Source organism: Alexandromys fortis, unplaced genomic scaffold (assembly GCF_014885135.2).
Source record: "Alexandromys fortis isolate MF-2015 unplaced genomic scaffold, M_Fortis_MF-2015_v1.1 scaffold_23, whole genome shotgun sequence".
NCBI lineage: Eukaryota > Metazoa > Chordata > Mammalia > Rodentia > Cricetidae > Alexandromys > Alexandromys fortis.
Window position 1 is genome coordinate 16,367,796 of NW_026067907.1, and position 18,809 is coordinate 16,386,604.

The window sequence follows — 18,809 nt, forward strand, 5'->3', positions numbered from 1 at the left end:
TGTGTTCTTTGAAATTTTTTCTCTTTTTTTTCTGTGACCTTTAGATGAAACAAAAGAACAGATGTCAAAAGCACCCATTTCTCCCATGAATCTTTAGTCCACTGTAGCTTTTAAAGATTCTTGCCCGAAATACTTTAAGCTAAAATACTGGGGAACCCAAGGGGAAACGTCTCAGGAGCACTTTTTGCAATATATCTGGACAGTAGTTACAGCTGTGAATGTAACGTCAACACTATGGAGTGTTCACACATTAAATAATTCTTTTATATATGCATTAGATCTTTGACATAAATTCTCCAATGTTTATGCTGGTGATAATAAAGTCCTGTGACTTTTTTTTCCTTTTTTGTTTTGATATATATTTTTTTAAAAACAGAAGCTGGTGATATGTGATGGGTTTATGACATATGCAATAAATATTGGATTACTTCTCAGGCAACTTCATCCCTATTCAGGGAAAAACTTTAAACTGTTAAATTATCCCTATCAGTATTATCCTAGGTCATCATATTTATGGAGGCTTGAAAATTATTCATCAATGTTTAATTAAGTCCACTGGAAATTTAGATGACATATATAATACTTTGTGTTTATAAGTACTCACTAACATTGGCGTAATGCTTAAAAGTGGAAAAATCGCCAGCACCTAAACAATTGTCCATGTTACCTTTAATATACAGAATTACTTTTTCTCTTATTAGAAGCCACTTGCATGATATTTGCAACTTAAGCTGCACATTTTTGTGAATAATTCATTAGAGCTCAAATGCTTGGTAAGAATTTCCACATAAAGCCTGAGAAAGCTTTACAAAAAATAATTTGAGACAGACAAGAACAGAGTCAAATGCAGCCTCTTGGTTTTCTCGGGTAATCTGTTTTTGCTGTTAGTGAGCAGAAGTGCACCTCTTTTAAGAGGGGTTTTCTGACGCAGCATTAATGGCATAAACCTCTCAGCTTTTTAAAGAGGGTCTGCCAACAAACACTTAAATGATGCTTATGAGCCATCAGTCACTAGCATGCTTTTTGGTGATGGCATGGATCTACAAACTCCACAGAGTTTTGGCAAAACATGTGCTTCTTGCCTGTACCTCTACAAGCTAAACTCTCAAAACCTTAAGGAAAGGGATGGAGCAAGCTGGTAAAAACCATCTACTTTAATCCTAGCTATGATGCTTAGCAAATTAATGACTCACATGGTCAGAAAAAATAGAGATAAACATGAAGGACAGATTAAGATGAGGGAAAAAACTCTAAATGATTTACCGTGTGTGTGTGTGTGTGTGTGTGTGTGTGTGTGTGTGTGTGTGTGTGTAGGCTTAGGAGAAAAAAAGAAAAGGGATAGAAAAAGTCCTTAAAAATAGAGGAGCTGGGCATGGAGGCACATACCTTTAATCCCAGCACTTGGGAATTGGAGGCAAGTGGTTTCTCTGTGAGTTTGAGGAGCATCCAGATCTACAGAGTGAGTTCCAGGACAGTTAAAAGCACAAAGATAAAACATGTCTCAAAAAAGCAAAAATTAAAATTAAAAAACATAATTTTGGGCAAAGTAATTTTTGGGGGGTGTTCTTGGTAACCATTTAAGAGGTTGTGCTTTATCAAATATTTATCTGGAAGGATACCACAGATTCTCATCCTCTGTGGAAACAAAAGGGAAACCTTGTAAGAAAAAAAGCCATGGAAAATGCACAGAAAGTCTTAGTGCTGTGTGCTTTGTGTTGTCTTTGAATTTTTTGACTCTTGAGGAAGGAGCAATGATGTGAGAATTTCCTCTGTGTGCTGTATTACCATTAATGAATAAATAAACTGCCTTGGCCTATTGATAGGGCAGAACTTAGGTTGGCAGGGAGGACTGAACTGATAGAAATGGGTTAAATTAATATAAGAGTTAGCCAGTAAGAAGCTAGAGCTAATAAGCCAAGCAGTGTGTTAATTAATATAGTTTCTATGTGGTTATTTTTGTTCTAACCTAGCCAGAGGCAGGGGACGAACAAGCGGGCCCTCCTCTTACAGATTGGTGCACTCATGGCCAACTTATTCCACTTAAAACCTGAGAAAGTTTGAAAAGGAATTCTAAAAACAAAAACACAGAGTTTAACACAGCTTCTTGCTGTTTGATGGAGGTGTGCCACAGTTCCATTAAGAGAGATTTTCCTGCTTCAGCCATAGCAGAAAAAAGTGGCTTTCTGGGCTGTGCTACCAGTGTGACCTCTGGCTCTAGCGATAGACCATTTGGATCGGGTTTGTGAACAAAGTACTATAGCTAGCTTGGTGGCAAAGTGGACCAACTAAGGCCAGGAAATAGGGCAGTGCACCTGTGGCTCAGAGACACGAGTGGCTCTCCCATGCTGGGCTGGGTAGAGCAAGCATTGATTTACTGTATTTGATCTAGTAATGACACAGCTTAAATTTTAAGAAGCACGTACTATTTTAAAAAGCATTCCTGGACAGTAAATACTTAGAGACATGCAATAAAGACAAATTCAGATGAGTCATACTGTTGGATAAATGGATGTAGTCTCAGAAGAGAGAAGAAAAGGAATATAGAGAATCATAAAATAAAGTTAATGCTTAAAAAGAGTAAAATCTTTAAAAAGACAGAGTACAAACAGTCATGGATTAAAAGAAATAAAGAATAAGCCACATAAAGAGGAAAAATTAACAGAGGGTCTGGATTATGTATATTATTGTGATTTCTTTGGATTTTTTAAACTGTGAAGGAGCTAAGTACAAAGAGACATTTCATTGTATGGGCTATTAAGTTAAAGCAGCTTGTATATTATAAAGGTATCATGACTTCCAAATTTGGGTTTTGTGGTGGCAGTGGTAGTGTGTGTATGTGTTTTCTGCCTTTGGATTTTGCTTGTGTATGATTATCTATTGCCTGGGTTTTGTGGGTGCAGCTAACCTCCTTGAGGGTTTTCCTTCTAGTACTTTATGTAAGACTGAATTTGTAGATAGGTAAATTGCTTAAATGTATTTCTTTCATGGAAGAAAGAAATATCTTGTTTTCTCTGTCTATGGCAATTGAAACTTTTGCTGGGCATAGTAGTCTGGGTGGGCATCCTTGGTCTCTTAGTGTCTGCAGAAGGTCTAGGACAGATACCTTTAAAATATATAGTTGGGTTATCTTAGTAGTGCATACAATGAAATGTCTCTCTGTTGCTACTTCATCCACAGTCAAAAAACATAAAGACAATATACTAGTATACATAATCCAGACTCTCTGTGTATTTTTCATCCTTATGTGGCTTTTTTCTATCACCTTTCAATGTTTAGTATCTTTACTTCTTTATTCTATGTATTGTCTCATTAATAATTTTGTTCTATTTTTAACTCTATTAACTTTTTAAAATAACTATATTATTTTTCCTCCTTCTCTCAAGCCTATATATATTTTTTAAACAGACTATGAACTACTCAGAGGTTTATTTTTGTCTGAATCTGTCTTTATTACATATATGTAATCATTTTCTGACCAGGAGCACTTTTTTCTTTGCTAACCATGCATGGCTAGAACCAACTCCTGGGCCCTGCCTGTTTGATCCACCCAGTCCAACATGGTAGAGGCATATTCACCACCTCTGCAAGCCATGCTTATTGACCAAGTTCCAGGGATGCAGTGAATCATGTTGCCATTAATCAATCTGTAACATACTGCTCACAAACCCCATTTAAGTGCTCTGTAACTGCACTTATCCAGCCTAGATATATTCTGCCCTTCCATATAACAAAGTCGCATTACTCATTAACCAATAATTGCATCACATATAGAGGAAGACATGCCTCATCAAGTAGAAAGATTTGGTTTGACATGGGTTAGGGAAGATATAAAGAGAGGTATCAGTGAGAGTAGTGATAATGAAACTGGAAATCTGCTTAAGTGCCATTAACAACTAGGCTCACAACCAAGACATAATAGTAATGAGCATGTTTAATATAGATGTATTAAATTGTCAAAGACCTAATTGGATTACTGAGAAAAAGCAGAAAAAGGGTCCTACACTTGGGAAGCAGAGGTAGGCAGATCAGCAAGCAGTTCAGCTAATTCTCTGATTATATTGACTACAAGGTCAACATAAACTACATGAGATGATGGATTAGAAATGATAATTACAACACTTTAGAACTAATCATTTTAATGGATGATTAAATGTTGAATCACCAATAATACAAAGAGATAAGTTTGAAACCCACTGTTGTGGAAGTTTGTTTGTTTTGTTTGAGACAGGACTTCACAAATGAGCCCTGCTGGTAAGTATAAGATGGAGATGAGTATAATACGGAGATTTGTAGAGGTTATCTACTAAATGCTGTCTTTCCATGCTTGGAGAATTCTGTTTTCTATTGAAGTATTGAAGACTGGGTAAGTCATACATATTTTCCAAAATACTGTATTATAAGAGATAGCTTTTCCATCAAAGAGATAATTAATTCCTGGGAGAGAAAGCACAGTAACAAGATTGTTGGCATTCACAGAAACTTCCTTAAATACCCTTGTAATTCAGAATACACATGCAGTATCATTGCACATCACATATCCACAGAAAGAGTCACCATGAGTCGAGTAGGTTCTATAGAAGCTTTTCTGCGATCTTGCCAGCCCCTGCCTTTTATAATGAAGGACCACTATCAGAGAATAAAGATCATCTCTACATAGTGTACTAAAAGAATTCGTTATAGATTGAAACCCCATGTTGTCAGGGGAATATCTTTACATTTAAGAAAGAGGAAAGAATTTTTCTATGGAGACACTATTTAATGCATGCTTGGACATCTGCAAAGATGCACACTGAAAGTCCACCATCCCAGTCTCTTCTCAACACTCAAAGCCCATACTGGAGCTGGATCTGTGATGGAATATCTTTAAGGACTGCTGATGATTAGTTGATACTGTGACTTTTTGTATACAGGAGTTAGTTCGGTTTGTCAGGTAAAAACAGAGTACTGCATCCTCACCCTAACTTTTCACAATATTTGGTAAGTATCATTTACTTAATATCATACAATGTGAGACCCATAGATGAATAGGTGGACTATATCTCATTAGATTTATCACTATTTTACCTTGAGACACCTCTTTTAACAACTAAGGCTAATCAGTTTGGCTTGACCACATACTGAAAATCCTAAATATAAATATTAAGTGAGTAAATATATGCTTATGATTCCAGGTACAGGAACAGATAATTAATTTGGTGGTTATGTTTTATGGATATTTCAAGTCTATGTAGCTTCTTTGAAGTATTAAAAGGATTCCTCCTAAGTTGTTGGAAAGTTAAATGTTTCTTGATATTGGTGCCCATGCTATCAATTATATTTATCTAGTAACTGTATTTATACTTTAAGAAATAAATTGTAGCCTTGTAGTTGTTACTAAATGCCTCATTCAAGCTTTCCCATCGTATCAAATTTTCATAGCATATAATGTTATACCATTATTATTATTATAATTTTATAGACTGAAGAAGAAGGAGATGTGTGAATTGCCGGAAAATAAACCCAAGGTGACTAGAAGAAGAACTAGAATTCTCAAATTTTTCCTATAATTCTTGAATTGAAGTACTAGATCACTGTTTATAGCACATTTTCCCAGTGTTCCCAAGAGTTTTGCAACCTTCCTACATATTGATATATAAGAAGAGTGACCAAAAGATGTGCTAAGATGAAAGAATCCTTCCAAGAATACAGAAACACTCATTGTCTTATTGAATGAAGTGTCAAACCATTATGCCTCACCCTATGACCTAGCCTATATATGTTCATCAAAGGAAATTGTTTCTGAAATGATATACTAGTAAGTCATTATGCCATATTTGAAGTAGTTTATAGACCAACATTTGTTTAACATAATAATATGGTTATATAGTTGAATGATTTGAAGCATTTAATACTTTAAAACAGGAAGATAAAAATAGAAGAAAGAAGCAAAGTAGTATAATTAACATTGCCATTTTATCTGTTTATATGAGGAAGAAAACATAATTTCTTTGTTATAATATTTCAAAGAAGAAAACATGATAATTTGTAAAAATATATTCCAACAGTCTCTTTGGTGTACATGATGAACTGAACCAACAAGTGTTTTAAAAAAATAATCATTAGCTAACAGCCAGTGTTTTGTGATCTCATTTAATGTTTTTGTTTTTATACTGAGAGAGCAGTACTTTTCTCTTAATTGATAAAGAATAACAACAATACTAGCTATTTAAAGTGCTAAAAGCAGTCCTGGGTGCAAGGCACATAGTAGCCATGGCAGGAATACGGTCTTGTTATGGACTATTTCAGAATTATCAGGTAGGCTTAAGCATTAAAGATTCTTTCACAATAACCCATATTTTCCTGTACCCTCAGCACTATCTACCCTAAATTTTTCATCAGTTTCTTTTCTGCCTTGTTGCTTTATATTGTTGTTGCAAATACATATAACATGGAATTTGGGCATGGCTCAAAATACTTGGATTTTTACACATACTTTTAAAATTGTCCCATTATTATTCTGTTACTAGAACTTCTTCTCCAACATCTAATGCTATTAGCTTCCCTAGCAGCTACTAACTAGGGAGTGCCAGTGTGTTTCAGTCAAGGCCAGTGCTCAGTTTATGATGTTAATGTTCATGGTTCTTTCTTACTCAAGTTCACTAATATATTTCTACTCAAATCATGATTTCACTTATCTTACAGTCCATTTCCTATAAATAAGCTGTAAATATTTTCACTTTAATGGACACAACACTCCACTCAACAACTATACACCCCACTATACTTTGTGGATTTAGCTGCCTCTGTGAGTATAATTAGAACTCCTCTTACACTACGAGTCATCCCAAATATTCAGCACACTCAAGATTTTGTAGTATATTTATATACATTGCTCATATACATAAACTTTCAGTTATTTTCACTAAAGAGAAAACTTATAGTCTTAAGTAGTCATTAGTATCTAGAATTCTTTCTGAATTTTTTTACAAAAAAATCTGGTTTATTTTATTGATTAACAGAATTTAATCACTATTATTATAATATAGAAATTAAATAAACATGAGGATGTGTTAATTTTCCCCCAGGAAATATGATTACCTGTCTCATGAACTAGATGGAATACAGGAACAATGTGACTGAGTTTGTTCTCCTGGGACTCACACAGAACCCACACATGCAGAAAATTGTTTTTTCTGTATTTTTGGTAATCTATATCTTCTCTGTGGTGGGAAATTTGCTCATTCTGGTCACCATTACAAATAGTCAACTGTTGGATTCCCCTATGTACTATTTTCTGGCCTATCTCTCCTTCATTGATGCCTGCTACTCGTCTGTCAATACTCCTAAGTTGATTGTTGATTCACTCCGTGAAAGGAAGTCCATTCAGTTCAATGGATGTATGACCCAAGTCTTTGGGGAACACTTCATTGGAGGTGCTGAGGTCATCTTGCTTACTGTCATGGCCTATGACCGCTATGTAGCCATCTGCAAACCTCTGCACTATGCAGCCATCATGAATCGACGACTCTGCAATTTACTTGTGGGAGTGTCATGGGCTGGAGGCTTTCTTCATGGAGGTATACAAATTCTTTTCATTATTGGACTTCCTTTCTGTGGCCCTAATGTCATAGATCACTTTATGTGTGATCTGAACCCTTTGCTTGATTTAGCCTGTATTGATACACACATTCTAGGTCTCTTTGTTGCTGCCAACAGTGGCTTCATCTGTCTGTTAAACTTCCTCCTTCTGCTCATATCCTACATGGTCATCCTGTGCTCCCTAAGGACCCACAGTGCAGAAGGAAGACTCAAAGCCCTCTCTACCTGTGTTTCTCACATTATAGTGGTGATTTTATTTTTTGTACCTTGCATATTTGTGTACATGAGACCTGCAGCTACATTACCGATTGATAAAGCAGTTGCTATTTTTTATACTGTGATAACTCCCATGCTAAATCCATTAATCTATACCTTGAGAAATAATCAGATGAAAAATGCCATTAAGAGATTGTTTAGTAGAAAAACTGAGCCAGAAAACAAATAAACCAGCAATGATGCAACTTCAGATGAACTGGAGACAAAATGATGTAGAGAGTTTGGATGATCTCAATATGGAAGACTTATACAATTACATAAATACATAAATAATTACATAAATAATTGTCAAATGTGGTGTGTTATACTGAGGGAAGCAGAAATGAGTGCCCCAGATGCAAAGAGGCTAATTCAGGTTCCGTATTTGTTATAACAGACATATCACCTAAGCAACACACACACACACTGTTCATCTGCCTTATGTCAATTTCCAACAGACTATACTGACATTCTTCTAGAAAAGCTCTAGTCTGATAAGCTAAGTTTATAGAATTTTTCAGGTCAGAAAATTCTGGTTTCTACTTTCAATGTTGTTCATTATGTAACTGTGCAAACAATGCTTTTGGAAGTTATGTCCTGACCAGTGATCCTTTGCCATCCCATAATTTCATTAGTAAATTAGCGTAGATATTTTCCAATTCAGTGACTTTTTCCACAGTAAGGTTTGACTGAAGAGAATGATGATTAGAGAACTAGTCAGGGCATTCACAAAAGTTCACAGTTTTTTTATCAAATTCATAGTCTCTGGATAAATTAGTCTAATCATACAGGTGTTTGTGATGTAGTATATCAGCTCACAGGTCTCATTTTGCGATAAATGTAAACCTAGACATAGAAGTGAATGTGGGTCGTGGGAGTAATCCCAAAGGAGGATTAGTGCTATCTTGCAGTAACATGCTCTCACAGAAGGCTATGATAGATTTCTCAGACAATGCAGGATAAATCCTTCTGACCTGAGACTACAAGGTGCAATTGAAAGACAGTTTTGTTGCATATGAGGACATATTCATTAACCATTACAAATACTCATCTTTTCCATTATATTATTTTAAACTCATTCAAGAATATAAGCCAAAACTTGGGGCTTGACTCTTTATAATCTCTGTATAAGAAGTTTCTTGTTTCTATTTGAAAATTCATTAAACCTGAAATGGGAATCTGGTTTTTTATTAATACTTTTATTATTTTACATATCAACCACAGTTTTTCCTCCCTCCTCTCCTCTTGTTTCCTTCCCCACATCCTTTTTATTCCCCGTCTAGTTCTCAGAAAGGGTAAGGCCTTGCATGGTTGTCAACAAAGCTTGGTATAACAAGTTGAGGCAGGACCAATCTCCTCCCCATTGCATATGGGAGTCACAGAGATCACACCATGATCCAGGAAAGTATACTCCTGAGTTTTTATGCAAAATCCTGGAAATCAGACTCCCAAGCTAATGAATGTCCTTAATGCCATAAAACATTACCCAAAATAAGCAATATATGATAGAGAATTATATACCCATTGCTATATGGTTGCATGCAGAAATGTGATATAATTTAGTGAAATAGTATTGAACCTTAAAATCATCAATTTTTACAAGATATTTTAATTCTGTTAGTATTATGTTAAGAAAGTAAGATTTGTAAAACCTAACTTTGTCAAACTCAGGGCTTTATTAAACTATTCTCCTGATAAGCCCACTGCATAAGATATACTTGTCAACTTTAACATAAATATTAAATTTTGGTTAAATATTTTGTACAGCACATAGCATCTTCATGTATTTTCAGAGTTGACAAAATTATGAATTTATAATCAACAATGTTTTAAAAACTACTTCTGACAAAATGAAAGCAACTTATTTAGGACCATCTCAAAATTGTTGGAAATTGTGTTGTAAAAGAAAGCCAATATCCATATATATTTCTAATTTTATAATTTATATTTATTTACAGAAAACATAGCATTTTACACTTAGAGTTTAGTGGCAAGTTTTTTGACCTTTGTCTTATCTTGGCAATTCGATTCATAGATTTGGGACTCAGAATGTCATGTTTCCATTGGCAGCAGTTCTTATTTTACCTGTGACTGTAATTAGTCCTAAAAGCTTCTATGACAGGTTACTATATGACCTAGAGTCACAGTGCTGTACAATAGATCTAAAGTCACTCTTTGTGTCTAACGTTGTCCTCTTACCTACATATAAACACCACTCCCTGACCTTTAAAATCCATGACTTAACCATTTCTTTGTTTCCTACAGTCTTATATTTCAAGTATAACTGAGATCACATGGTGTCTATTTTATGTCAAGCTTATTTCAGTCAACACAATGTCCCCATCTTTGTTCTCATTGTAAATTATAAGATTTACTTCTATTTTACACACACATATATATAGCACTTCACTGTCTATTATATTCTTTGTAAAATTAGCTTTTGATGGCAACTTCAGTTGGTTACATACCTTGTCTATTGCTAGTAAAGATACAGTAATCAGCGATATTAATATCTCTTTAGACATACTGTCTTCTGTCATGTGTATATGTACTCAGTGTAATTGCTGGCCCATGGGTATTTGTGTGTTTGTGTGTTTAAATCTCAAAACAGTACTTCATAATGGCTACATTAAAATACATTCCCTTACTATGTTTCAGTAGTTGCTTTTTCTATATCTTTACCATCCTTTGTAATCTTTAGTATTCTTGATAGAAGCATTTGTAATTGGGTTAAAACAGCATCTCCTTGCAAATTGTCATTTTCATTCTTCAGAAACTGATGATATTGAACATTTTATGTTGTATAACAATTTTTTTCAGAGATAGTCCATCCCACAGAAAAGCACCTTAAGACAGAAAGTAAACAACAAAAGATAGCTTCAGGAAGTTCCTAATCTGACCTAAGTCACTAGGCTCTCTACATCAAGAGTAAACAACAGAAACTTACTGAGAATCAAGAAGTCCTGCTGTGTGGAAGAAACAGAAACCACTTCTGCCAAGAAGAAGTTTAAAACACTGAGCAACCAGAAAAAGACACGCTTCAACCTGCTGATCTGCCTGCAGGTGCAAGATGCTGTAGGTTTTCAGCTTTTTTGAGTGAAGGAGACCCCATACATAGTGGGAATTTCTGGATAAGGCATAAACCACCTAAACACCTGTATTCACAGAGAGAAGCAAGGAAGCAATGTTAAAAGTAGCTGCTTTGTGACTTATGAGGCCCAGAACAGCTTGGTCACCCCTACTGCTGTGATAGACTTGATAAAAACCAGTCAAGAGATAGTCCTGATTTTCAGTTTGCTGGCAGGAAACACCAGGTTCCAGGAAAAGCCCTAAACTGACACCACTCAGGGCCTGGATAGTATCTAAGGGAAATTACCTGATAGTCTGAGCATTCCAACCATTACATAAGATTAGATAAGATCACTAGGCAACCCTGAGTCCAGTACACACCTATTCTCCTTTTGTTAGGACACCCTCACAAATATCAGCCAGACAGAGTCTTGAACACTGGAAATCCCTTCACCCCCAAACTCTACTATGATGAAAACCCTACCCTACGCAAGCTCAGCACTCGCTGCATCAGACACATGGAGGATCTCCAGGCTCAAGCTTGAATAAAAGTTCTTTGCTTTTGCTTGAGAATTTAATCTCCAGGGTCATCTTTGAGGGTTACTGGTGTTTGGGGAATAACACGACTCAGGCAGAAAAACAACAACAAATGACAACATAGCAGCTGTAATATTTAAGAGAAAAAGAAGAGTTCTGTGTTCGAATAGGAAGTGGTTGTGAGAAGATAAAAAATTTCAATTTATCGATCTTATATTTCTTAATTGAGAGGATGGGGACTTATTACAAAATGACTTTCCCTAGACTCCTGCATATAGCATCATTAGTGTTAAATACTCCTGGGAGTGCAAATGAAAAAGTTACACTCTCAAAATCCTGTGTGAAATGGATTTTGTAACACATATGATGAATCTGGACCAAGGTACGTGACTTTCCAATATTCTAGTGAGAATCTAATGGAAGTCACTGAAATGCATATCTGCTATAAATTCTCTGAATTCTTATTTCAATTTACAGCCAGGTGAGTTAAGCTCCTACCTTAATCAACACGTGAAATAGAGTAAAATGCATATGAAAGTTTCCTTTTCAGTTTGTAATATTCTAATGAAGGTCTTTCATTTATAATGAATTAAAATTACATATAGTTTTGAGTTAGATGATGCTATGATGGATGTAAGAAAAAGATGATAAATGTTCATATAGATATATAGATACATAAAAAGCAAGATGATAGATAGATATGACTAAACTAAAATGATTGATTCATCACTTCATGTATTTTATGGTAATTTTTAAAATGTGCTTTAACAATTTTGTGAAATGCAGTATGTTACTATTATTATCTATATGTAAATTTNTTAAAATTACATATAGTTTTGAGTTAGGTGATATTAGGATGGATGGAAGAAAAAGATGATGAATGTTTATATAGAAATATAGATAAATAAAAAGCAAGATGATGGATATATAGATATGATTAAACTAAAATGGTTAACTGATTTATCACCTTATGCATTGTGCAGTAAATATATTTAAAATTTGCTCTGAAAATTTTGAAATGCAGTATGTTACTATTGTTATCTGTAGATAACATTTGTATAATAAATCTCAAGTTGTTACTCAGGTCTATGTTTGACCTGACTAACACCTGTCTGGTACATCCCAGTGTTTTAGAAACTATCACTCTGCTGTGAATCTGTCTTAGATTTTAGTATAACTGAGATTTTTCTTATGAGAACAAAGATGGGAACATTGTGTTGACTGAAATAAGCTTGACATAAGATAGACACGTGATCTCAGTTATACTTGAAATATAAGACTGAGGGAAACAGAGAAATGGTTAAGTCATGGATTTTAAAGGTCAGGGAGTGGTGTTTATATGTAGGTAAGAGGACAATGTTAGACACAAAGAGTGACTTTAGATCTATTGTACATCACTATGACTCTAGGTCATATAGTAATATGTCATATATTTTAACTACCTCAGAGAATAAATTATTCATCTATCATCTTCTAATCACCTGTTCATCTATTTGTCTTCTTTATCTCTATCATAATTTTACATTTCAACTCATAGCCATGTATAATTTTCACCATGCCCAGGCTGGCTAGAGTTCTTTCAGATGGTATGCAGTTATAGTTAGACAGACTAATTTGAGATGTACATTAAACTTTAAAAATTGAGAATAATAATTTGTTTGCTTTTATTTTATGTGTCTGGGTGTTTTATCTTCATATGTGCCTGTGCATCACATATCCGCAGTGCCTATGAAGAAGGCACTGGAACTGAAATGACTGTGAGCCACCTGGTAGGTGATAGGAAACAATAATTTAAACAAGAGATTACAAAGATCTTTCTCACTCAAAGTATAGCAATTTATTTCTAATCACAGAGGTTTATTGTCATCTTGATACACAAAAAAAAAATTTAGCCCACCTTTAGTATTCTTCAATGAAATGTAATGCACAGAATAAACCTTTTATTACAAAAAGTTGGAACAGGATTGCGAGAAGAAATGGTTACAACAAAACAAAAGAAAAATGAAACTGAACAAAATCAAAATTCTGTACCTTTCTTTCAATATGTAGCAATATATTGTGATGATGCGTGTGCCAATGGCCTTGGATGTCTGCATTGCCAAGTCTTTTTCTTTTGTTCCATAGAGGTTCTGTCTTTTGGGCCAACAACATTTCCTTGTAACAAATCTACTATTATTGTAATTGCAAAAATCTTTTGATAACCAGTGAAGCTTAGAGTTTATACCCCCAGTGTCACATATCATTTTGGCAGATGGTCTGCAGAATATGTCCTAAAACTTTGCTTTGTCTTCCAGTCTAAGAAAATTTAGTGCAAAGCTCCATGATATAAGTGCATTCTGCACAGAAGCAAAAGCTGCCATTAGGAGTCTGAACCCAGGACTTTGGGTTCTGGGGGCAAGAAAATTTGCCTGCTGAGTCCATTTAAGACTCCTGCCTCCTCTCTATCTTACCATTTATAAAAAGCACAGGAAACATCTCTTTTCTTTTTCTTCCTTTTTTCTTTTCTAAGACAGAGTTTCTCCGTGTAACAGTCCTAGATATCCTGGAACTTGCTTTGTGGATCAGGTCAGCCTTGAACTCATGGATATCAACCTGACACTCTCTACCAATGACAATGAATATAGACATTCATCAGGAGCAATTGTTTCTCAAGTCAAAAGAACCCTAAGTTACTTAAATGCCATATTCTACATTCTTTGCAGACGTTGAAGATTACCTATCTATGTGGAATACATTCTCTATGTATCTAGAGAACCCAATTAGTCTAAGTATGATAAACATGGATGACTATTGACCTATTGTTCTTAATACCTATATAGTTTAAGGACTAAGGTTTCACATTATAATATTAGACAATCGTTAAACAAATGAGGACAATGACCTCAAAACATAAACAAAGTATTTTGATCAGAGGTATAAATGTATAGTGCAATATGATAAATATGTCCTAAAATTGTATCAATATAAAATGTCTTAAACAGTGGTAGAAACTTGCACGCACAAAACATGACAAAGTAACTGCATAAGTCTACAACTATTGTAAAAAGAAATAGGAACATATTCAATATAACAAATATAATTTGAATTTTTAAAATATACAAGAATCTATAGCAGCTGGGCGGTGGTGGCGCACGCCTTTAATCCCAGCACTCGGGAGGCAGAGGCAGGCCGATCTCTGTGAGTTCGAGACCAGCCTGGTCTACAGAGCTAGTGCCAGGACAGGCTCCAAAGCTACAGAGAAACCCTGTCTCGAAAAACAAAACAAAACAAAAAAAAAATAATCTATAGCAATGTAAATTGTCTATAAATAAAAGCTCACAAGTATTCACTCTATTTCTCACTATTATTATTAGTGTGAATAAACTCACACTAATCTACCTATTATCCTCTTCCTGTTTTTTTTTTTCAAAAGAAATTCCTGAGCCTACATAATTTTGACCGCAACCCCCAACTCTATAACAGTTATATTCAATCCCTAATTGATATTCCTAACCCTGAGGACAAACTTTGTTGGGAGAGGAGATGTCATCTTATAGAGTAATTTCCATTTGTCATAGGGACGATGTTCTTTCTATGGGATCCTGTAGAATAACTTTTCAAAAACAAAAGCCTGTGTGAGACGTTTTATACTCACAATATAGCAAATTATTAAATGTCCTTTTTTTTACAAACCTGAATCAGTAAATCAAATAAAAATTTATTTAAAAAAATCAAGGAAATGAATTACTTGCTATGTAATGACTGATTGTTTTTAGTAATGTTTACAATACTTGCTATAAATTTAATTTTTGTTCTGCAATGATAATATATGTGCTGTAGACAGAAATTCTTATTTGAGAGCATAAACTCTCTTCCCTATATTCTCCAAAATCTTGCATTTTTTTTACTTCCAGATTAACATTACATTTTACCCTGATGTTCACAAACAAACTTCAAGAATAATTAGAGACCAGTAAATCCTCCTCTCTGAAAAAAAAAATTTGTCTTAGGAAGACCTGTAAAAATTATATTGGTGAATAATAGTTATATAATTTCATTAAACTATATTTCATGGTTTTAATTCGTTTTTGCTCATTAGATAGGATAGCTTCAACATTTGTCTTGAATTGTAAGAGTTATAGTAAATCACATCTAATATGTAGTCATGAGTGTCACTCAGATGGCTTTACTATAGAGTAGAATGTATGCATGGATTATATAGACTAAATATTAAACCTCTTACCAATTAGTGTGACTGCATTTTAAAATACTGATAATGTAAGTTATAGATTTGTAATGTAAGATATAAAATGTTGTAATCCAGAGCATCAATTTAAGGTAAATATAAATTATACTTTGAAAATGGGATACTAGGGTTCCAGAAAGGTGGCTCAGTAGTTAAAAGTGCATACTGCTATTGCAAAGAAGTTGAGCTCAGTTTCAACTTTCACAACAGGTGGTTCACTGTGTTTTACCCTATCTTCATGGGACTTGACATCCTTTTATGAACTCTGTGGTGACTTGCACTAATGTTCACATATCTATATACACACCAATACATATACAAATAAATTAAAATTAATAAAAAATACTTCATTAAAAATGAAAAGAACAAAACTTAAGGCATTGAAAAAGAAAGCTGGGTTGATACAGGTACAAGATAAATTTTTTTTAAAAAAATGAAATGATGAATCACAGGGTGCTTTTAGAAAGATGAAATTATACTCTTTGGTCCACTAGTATATGATTCATGACACAATGTATCCATAAAAAGGCATGACCATTTAGAAAAAAAATATTGTTGCAAATAGTAACAATGCAAGAAGCCCTGCTCTGAGTAGCCTTGATCACTGTCATTCAAAAAGGCACCACCCAATTTGCATCTGTACTCACTGTGGTCAGCTTGTGGGACTGTGATAGATAGCTACCCTGCATCTCAGTACGATACTGGTTATTGGCAGATAAAACAGTATACCCTTGAGGCTTGTGACTGATACATTTGGAAATCATGGGGACACACACACATACAGAGATACACACACACACCACAAGGGGAGGGAGAGACAGACAGACAGACAGACAGACGGACGGACGGACGGAGGGAGGGAGGGAGGGAGGGAAAGAGGGAGAGCGAGAGAGATTGCTTGGTAGAACTGGAAGCTGGGCTTAAACATACTATTATCCCTCACTCAGGATAGTGTTTTCTATTTCCATCCATTTGTACTGGGACAATGGAGATGTTCTATCGGGAACTCACCAAGGCCAGCTGGACTGGGTCTGAAAAAGCAGGGGATAAAACCGGAATTGCTCAACATAGCGGACAATGAGGACTACTGAGAACTCAAGAACAATGGCAATGGGTTTTTGATCCTACTGCACGTACTGGCTTTGGGGGAGCCTAGGCAGTTTGGATGCTCACCTTACTGGACCTGAATGGAGGTGGGTGGTCCTTGGACTTCCCACAGGTCAGGGAACCCTGATTGCTCTTCGGGCTGATGAGGGAGGGGCACTTGATCTGGGGAGGGAGAGGGAAATGGGAGGTGGTGGCGGGGAGGAGGCAGAAATCTTTAATAAATAAATTAATTAATTAAAAAACATACTCTTATCCCTTCTGAACTGTATAAGGAGTCTACGAGACTTATTTTAATGAGGCTCTAATAAAGGCTTCTGAAAGACATTTTATTCCCTAATATGCATTTTATACAATAAATCTCCTGAAACTAAGGTTCAGGGATCAATCATCAGGTTGCAACCCTGGTCAGAAAGATTGTAAGTGCCACAAGATCATGGAGTTTGCTATACTATCGTGTCTCCTAGTAATGTTAGAATCTACCCCAATGAAGCCTCAGCATCATGACTGACTAAACATGAGCTACAATAATAATAGACAGGATACATATGCTAACTTGTACAGGGAGTCCTGAAAGTTCATGAAGCCTCAGTTCCACAGAAAGAGCTACAGGAAACTAAGAAATGCTGAGAATGGGAGAGATAAACTTCCCCATGGAAGGGGAATTAGTTACCTAATGGTCAGCCCTAAGAGCATTACACAGATTGAGAAGGTTATGTTTTGTACATAAGGATATATAATCAACAATTAATTTAAAATGAGCAATGACCAAGTAGAAATCCATTAACACTCAATGGGACATGATGCCAACACTAAAGAAAAAAGATCTTGACTAATTTGTGACTGTTTCTAACTAGAGAGAAAAAAGTCACACAGCCTTTCATTTTTGATATCTTCTCTGGCACTACAGAGGGCTGACAGGCTCAGTCTATACATTCTGTCCTAAAATAAGTAGCTCTAGAAATTGGGCAAGTTCAATTGTAAATGCACTGGTTACTAGGACTGGTGATCAATCCTGGCGGTTGAATGAGACTAAAGACTAGTACAATAAGGCAAGGTTAGATCAAATATGATGAAAGCATTTTTGTACCAGAGAAATTTTAAGAGCACACTCTATGAGCGTAAGCACTGCTTATGCTTAACTCTCGTTCTTTCTTTACTGTGTTTGGAAGCTGAGTTAGTAAACTTTCTGTTATCTAAATTATTTATATCTATCTATATCTATATCTATACCTATTTCTATAAAGTTTTTCATATATAAAGTATAATATACTACATAATATATAAATGTATATATATAAAACATGTACTAATGTATTATAAGTAAGAACACTTATTTGGGCTCTTAGTTTCAGAGGCTTCAGTCTGTGATCATTTGACTCATAGTATTTAAGGCTGTGGTGAGGCAGAATATTCAGGTATAAAATGCATAGTATATCAAAGATGTTCACTTCATGATAGCCAAGAATCAAAATGAAAGAAATGATTTGTAAATATCAGTATATTTTTCACAAGCATACTTGAATATTCTATTTCCTCCATTTTTGACCTCCCAATAGTCTCAATGGCTGAGGATCAATCTGTAACTTATAAGCATTTGAGAATCCTTATCAATCCAAACTATAAGAGAGGTTGAGTTAGTAGTTCTAGTCCAATGACTAGGCTCTGGATTCCAAGGCTAGTTTAATACATAGAGTAAAGCTACCCATCATGGATTTCATACTGTGCCGCAGACCGTCCCTCTCGGAGACCACCACCCACGGGGGACCAGGGTGAAGGATAGGATAGCCAGGATACGACGCAAGGGAAATGACAGACAGACACACTGTGTAGTGAAAATCTGCTGCAACTTTACTTCTGTAAAGCTTCAGTTTTTGTACAAAACAGATCAAAGAACTTGGCAGGTGCATTACATCACCCCACTCAGGGTTCCAGACATAAATCAAGATTAAGCATAACCAAAATAGAGCTTCTTCTACGTGCTCCTTTCTACGTGTTCCCCCTTCCGTGCTCAAGATGTTGGCAAGGACTTTTAGTTTTG

At 35.2% G+C, this 18,809-nt stretch overlaps 1 protein-coding gene across 1 annotated transcript; it reads left to right on the forward strand.

The window, feature by feature from the left end:
• The first annotated feature begins 7,093 nt into the window (after nucleotides 1-7,093).
• Nucleotides 7,094-8,023, forward strand: LOC126497609 (olfactory receptor 4C46-like). Its single transcript, XM_050135745.1, has one exon. The coding sequence runs from the start codon at nucleotides 7,094-7,096 to the stop codon at nucleotides 8,021-8,023; it is 930 nt and encodes a 309-aa protein (XP_049991702.1).
• Nucleotides 8,024-18,809: the final 10,786 nt, after the last annotated feature.

Coding starts and splice junctions, on each gene's coding strand:
- LOC126497609 (XM_050135745.1), top strand. CDS start 7,094: ATGGAATACAGGAACAATGTGACTGAGTTTGTTCTCCTGGGACTCACA.